This window comes from Coturnix japonica, chromosome 3 (genome assembly GCF_054131305.1).
Source record: "Coturnix japonica strain WE chromosome 3, WE-NBRP24, whole genome shotgun sequence".
NCBI lineage: Eukaryota > Metazoa > Chordata > Aves > Galliformes > Phasianidae > Coturnix > Coturnix japonica.
This window is the reverse complement of record NC_140665.1, coordinates 100888134-100894133: the sequence shown is the minus strand read 5'-3', so window position 1 is coordinate 100894133 and position 6000 is coordinate 100888134. Positions and strand designations below refer to the sequence as shown.

At 46.1% G+C, this 6000-nt stretch overlaps 1 protein-coding gene across 6 annotated transcripts in view; it reads left to right on the top strand.

Annotated features, from left to right (window-relative positions):
* The first annotated feature begins 5684 nt into the window (after window positions 1-5684).
* The window catches only part of PINX1 (PIN2 (TERF1) interacting telomerase inhibitor 1), a 54313-nt gene continuing 53997 nt past the window's right edge, over window positions 5685-6000 (top strand). For all 6 annotated transcript variants that reach the window (XR_014944984.1, XM_015859800.2, XM_085544260.1 and 3 more), the window contains exon 1: window positions 5685-5724. Coding sequence is in view for 4 of the 6 variants with exons in the window: in XM_015859800.2 (XP_015715286.1) it covers window positions 5706-5724 (19 nt within the window). In the remaining 2 variants the exon portion in view is untranslated. The remainder of the gene's footprint in view (window positions 5725-6000) is intronic.

The window sequence follows — 6000 nt, the reverse complement described above, 5'->3', positions numbered from 1 at the left end:
ATGGTGCTGCTGCTGTCTATTCCAACCCTAAGACAAGGAGCAATTTTGTCACAGATAACATGGTCCAGAAAGAAGCAGGACTTTTTGAGCCATCACTTTACTGCAGTTTCTCATTTAACCAGTTATCTTTCAGCCCTACTCTCTCCTCCTTCTTTATTTCCCTCCCAGCGTTCATTATTCCCAGTCTCTCTGCTTAGTGTCCACTTTGCCCTACTGCCTGTTAACTCATCTTTTTCAGGATATTCCACCTCTTCAACATGATCAGTTGGATTCTCATCCTGCCTTCCACGCTGCTTGCAGCCCTTCTGTGCATGGTACACCAACAGATGGTCTGTCCCACACCAGGTGGCTCACAGAGCACTGATTAGACACAGCGTGCTTCCATGCTATGGGGCTGATGTCTGGAGCATAGAGGGAGCTGGGATGGGTCAGTCTGAAGAAGAGGAGCTCAGGGGACACCTCATGGCTCCTACAGCTCCTGAAAGGAAGTTGTGGTGAGGTGGGGATGGGTCTCAGGTAACAGTGATAGGATGAGAGGTAGCGGCCTCAAATTGTGCCAGGGGAGGTTCAGGTTGGATAGGAGGAACAATTTCTTTCCAGAAGGAGTGGTGATGTAGTGGCAGCAGCTACCCAAGGAGGTGGTGGAGTCACTGTCTCTGGAGGTGTTCAAGAATGGTGGAGATGTGTCTCTGAGAGACATGGTTAGTGGGCATGATGGGGGTCACATGGCAGTAGGACTTGATGATCTTGTCGGTCTTTTTCAATCTTTCTGATTCTATGGCCTATTTTTTGGCTCTTTCCTAGCCCTGAGCTGTGGCTTATGTCCTAGGGATCCTCTTAATTACACCTGTCTTTGCCCTTGGGTTCTTCTGGACACAGCTCTTTAGTTTTCCATCTTTCTCCTTTGGACTGGTTCATTTGAGACCCTCTGGTGCCTGACCCCACTCTACCATAATCACAGTTCATAATAATGTTTCCAACCAACACTCGGCATGGCCCAGCCAGGAATTCTGATCACCAAAACTCAAGTCATAACAAAAAAACCCTTCACCCTTCATCCTTTGATGTATATTTAATCTCTCAGTATCATTCAGCTCTTTAGCAGTCCTTTATACTTTAAAATACCTCCACAAGAAATGCAGTCTGTTAGCTCCTTGACTATTGACATCATGCTCCTGCCTCAGTTTCCTCCTCTAAAAACTACAGCCTCTCTCCCCTTCTGCCTACCTCCTTTCAAATAACAAACTGCCTACAGCAAGACTTTGGTCTTGCATCCCATAAAATCCAAGTTGATGAAATAACCACAATGGCAATAAAAACAACGAATTTACAGAATAGAAAGAAAAAATATCTGGTGTTTTGCTGCCTCTTTTGCCCACACTCCCTCCATCCTTCCTTGCCAGGCACACTGCTGCTGAACAAGAGTTCACTGGCAGCGTTCCCAGCAGCATCACCCTTGCCTGGAGCATTTTTCTGCTCTTCGCCTGCCCCAGTGGCTGTTCTTTGAACCCCTCATCTCCTGGCTGCAGGCACTCGTTCTGACATCTTTTGCTCCATGGGTCAGACGTTGTTAATCTCCTGCTCCCCGCCTAGCACTTGATAGGTGGCTTCTCTGCTCCGCTAATGCAGCTTTATACCAGAGCTCACCCCTAATCCGCGTGTTCTCTCCAATCATTGTCCTAAATCAAACTTGTCTTTTTGTTTTAAGGTCTCCAGGCACTCCTTGTCCCCAGTGCTTCCATCACACCTTTCAGAGGACTCGCTCAATAAGCATTTCCAGCCTGGCCTCAGGCTATTATCACACAGCAGGGGCTGATTTGCCTCACAAATGACCTGTTGCACAGCCAGGATTCACATCTTATTTCTTTACTTGCTTTCCTCCTCCTTTTTGCCAGTTCTCTCTCTTTCTTTCTCTCTTTCTTTCTCTCTTCCTTTCTCTCTTTCTTTCTCTCTTTCTTTCTTTCTTTCTTTCTTTCTTTCTTTCTTTCTTTCTTTCTTTCTTTCTTTCTTTCTTTCTTTCTTTCTTTCTTTCTTTCTTTCTTTCTTTCTTTCTTTCTCTCTCTTTCTCTCTTTCTTCCTCTCTTTCTTCCTCTCTCTCTTTCTCTTTTCCTTCCTTCCTTCCTTCCTTCCTTCCTTCCTTCCTTCCTTCCTTCCTTCCTTCCTTCCTTCCTTCCTTCCTTCCTTCCTTCCTTCCTTCCTTCCTTCCTTCCTTCCTTCCTTCCTTCCTTCCTTCCTTCCTTCCTTCCTTCCTTCCTTCCTTCCTTCCTTCCTTCCTTCCTTCCTTCCTTCCTTCCTTCCCTCCTTCCTTCCTTCCTTCTTTCCTCCCTCCCTCCCTCCATCCCTCCCTCCCTCCCTCCCTCCCTCTCTCCTTCCCTTCCCTTCCCTTCCCTTCCCTTCCCTTCCCTTCCCTTCCCTTCCCTTCCCTTCCCTTCCCTTCCCTTCCCTTCCCTTCCCTTCCCTTCCCTTCCCTTCCCTTCCCTTCCCTTCCCTTCCCTTCCCTTCCCTTCCCTTCCCTTCCCTTCCCTTCCCTTCTTACTTTCTTTTTTTTTCCCCCTGGCAACCTATCCTCTCCCTTCTTCCATCTCCTTTGTTGCTGGGACATTTCAATGGAGAACAGAGAAAAACTGGAGTGTTGACTTATTTTGGTTCTTCTTCTCCAACTGAAAATGCAACAATGCATTGAGGTTTAGATGCCTCTTGCAGGCATTTAGCGTTAGGGGACCCAAACCCCATCTCTATGTGCCTGTTGCCCCTCATCAACTCCAAGAAGGTTACAACATTTGGGAAGTCCACTTCCACGCCCTCAGGCTGAAGCAGAGCAATGAGTGGCTTGAACTCCATGCTTGGGCTCAAGGCTGCCCTTCTGCTGCTCATTAGTTGGGACAAATCCTCCCTCCTTCCTTCCAGGAGTCTCCTCTGGGTGGAACGGGATGGGACCTGCAAGATGAAAATCAGGCTCAGATGTGTATGGAAGCCTTCTCCTTTTATACACCATTTTAATTTTCTCTGTGTGGTTGGCTCTGTTCATCCCAGCTGGATCTCTCCCTAAATCCCAGGCACTTCAACCTGAAAGTGGCATCAATGGAATTCCCCAAAGCCTGTGGGGACTTTGGAGCTGATGCTGACAGCACAGCGCATCGTATGATCAGTAATGATGTGCCAGAAGGAAAATACCCTGCTCAGACTCTGAGCCCTGAATGATCTTTGCAGAACTGGCTGTTGGGAAACGCCTCTTTTCAAGTAGGACCCTTGGGAGGAATCAGTGGAGAACTCTGAATGTAATGCCCGCCAGGAATCTTTATCACTTTTTTCAGTGAAGAGCTACACTTCAAGCACTCCAAGCACACAGAAAGTAGGACTTTGGGATATTTATATATCATAGAGGGCTATAACTATCCATATCAGCTGCTCTTTCTCTTAGAAAGTAGCATATATACATAAATACATATATTTTCCCATTCTGTGAATCCGGCTTTTATTCACGCATACGATTGTGAATTGCAGTAACCACTTCCAGATTAAACCTTCCCCTTTTGTACCTCGTTTCACTGTCCTTTCGCATGTTTGAATGCACTGGAATATTTTTAGGATCAGAACCTCAAGCCTGTGATTTGTGATACCTGAACACGTCTGTACAGAACAACCCGGACAATGACCTTGAGCCTACTGCAATCTAAATACAGGCAGCAACAATTATAGCACATCTCACATATTTGCTTAGCTTTGATTCACAGCAAGCAAGGGGACAACAGTTTTGGAAGTAAACATACTCTGATGCAGTCAAATATTGTTTCAAAAACAAATGAGCAACAAAGCTCAACATTTATGTCATCCTTTAATAGGAATTACTGCCAATCTTGTGCTGTGAGTAATGCCTTTAGAGCACAGCAAAGCTCACTCAAATGTGTGTAATGCTGCTATCTATTGGAGCAATCAAACATTACAGCAGTTCTCTCACTTAAGAGACTTTCACCCCTCCAGGATAAAGCAGAAGCAGAATTTAGCTGGTGTAAAATAGCTCATGCACGTTGATGACTAATTGAACACCAAATACATGGATGACACCACAATGTAATTGGTTTAAAAAGGACATTAGAGTGATAATACATGGAAATTGCTATTACTGTGGAGAGGAATACCTTTTTTTGAGAAACACAGGTAGGAGGACAATTGAGGTGAGGATATGCCACATGTCTCAGATACAGATGATAAGCAGAGAGAGATCCTGGGCAGTGATAAAGGCAGAGGAGGACCCTGGTTTGTAACCTCAGTGCACCAGAAAGCAGCCAGGGTGGCAGAAGACTTCTGAGAAGTAGCAGAATCCCAACTCATGTTGACAAGCAATTAAGAAAAGAGCAAGGTTGATGGGATCCAAACCTGCTTGTTGCTTTCTTTTGTTTTGTTTTTTCAGGTGCAAATGAGGATTCTTCTTCCTAAGGCTGCACAGGAGAGGAGCCAAATAAAACTGATAGATTTGAGATAAAACCCAGTAAGCTCGAAATTAGCAGGCAGACTCTTCGGAGCTTGGTCTATGAATTCAAGACAGTTATTCATTAACATGACACTAATAAGGACACAAGTGCATAACACCCACCTGCAAGCCAGAAGCACACAACAAAATGGAAGGCCAACTTTTTAGAGGCATATATCATAGGAGCATAAGAGACAAAATGAGATAAGATAAGGCACTGAATGAGATACAAACAGCAGGGGCATAGCTTTAACACAGCAGGTGTAAGAGAAAGACCAAAGGCAAGGCTAATCCCCTATGCAGCAAAGACGGAACTCAGAAGGTGATTCATCCACTCACTCTTCACTACATTGATTAGATGCAATCAAGCAGCTAACGCAATTAACAAGGGAGGCAAAAGGAAAAGATCTCTGTCTCAGGTAGTGAAGGACTGGAAAGCATTTATTTGTTTTCCCATCAGTCAAGCCTGATAAACACGAAACCACTTGGAGAACTGACAGAACTAAGTCTGAGGATTTCCAAAGGCTCAATGTGGGCCTAGAAAACTATCAAAGGACTAACTTGACACCCCTTTCTAAAGGAGGAACTGGGGCAGGCACTTTAATAGGATGAGATATAGGGGTTTTGTGTCAGGGGAGGAGGGGACTCTATTGGATATTAGGAACAATTTCTTCTCATAAAGAGCAGTGCTGCAGTGGCACAGCTGCCCAGGGAGGTGATGGGATAACCATCATAGAGGTATTTTAGAGCTGTGAGGATGTGGCACTGATGGATATAGTGGGAATAGTGGGGTGGACATGGGCATCTTTTCCAGAGTGAAAGGGATACGGAGGTTAGAAGACCTAAAGTGACACATTCAAGTGCAAAACGCAGCCAGGAGCAGAGGCAGATCCTGACACTCCTGCTGAGAGCTCTGATGAACACAGCAGCCTTTAAAGCATCTTATTCTCTCTGATATCTAATATCTTATTAGACTCCGGGAGCAAGAAGCGCATTAAGGTCCAACCCCTCACACAGGCGGCCATAGCTGCTGCCCGGCCAGCTGTCTAAGTCAGCGCCTGCCTGTGAGGAAACACGAACAAGCAGCTCTGGGACGAATCAAAGGGATTTGAGAACGCTTTAAAAATAAATAAATAAATAAAATTTAGAAGAAAAAAAAAAAGTGGCAAGTGAGGCTTAGGATCGAAGGGGATGACGTCCCATCACACGCGCCGCGCTGAAGAAGGCCCCCAAGATGGCGATGCTGGCTGAACGTGAGTGAGGCGGCGCTGCGGGCGGTGGGGCGAGGGGTGGGCAGGATTTGTCCAGCTTCGATCGGCTTTTTGCTTCCAAAGTTATAGGATGGAAGGGGGGATCCCCAGTGAGGAGCCCCCAATGCTCTCTGTTCCCTGCACCAGGGTCCAGGCTGTCCCCTGGGCTGCCCGGGCTCCTTAGAACAGAGTTCCATCCTTTTGCATCTCCTGTAGGGATTTATGGCTACAGTGGGACTCCCTGAGACCCTCTGTCTCTCTCTGAAGACTTCAAATGCT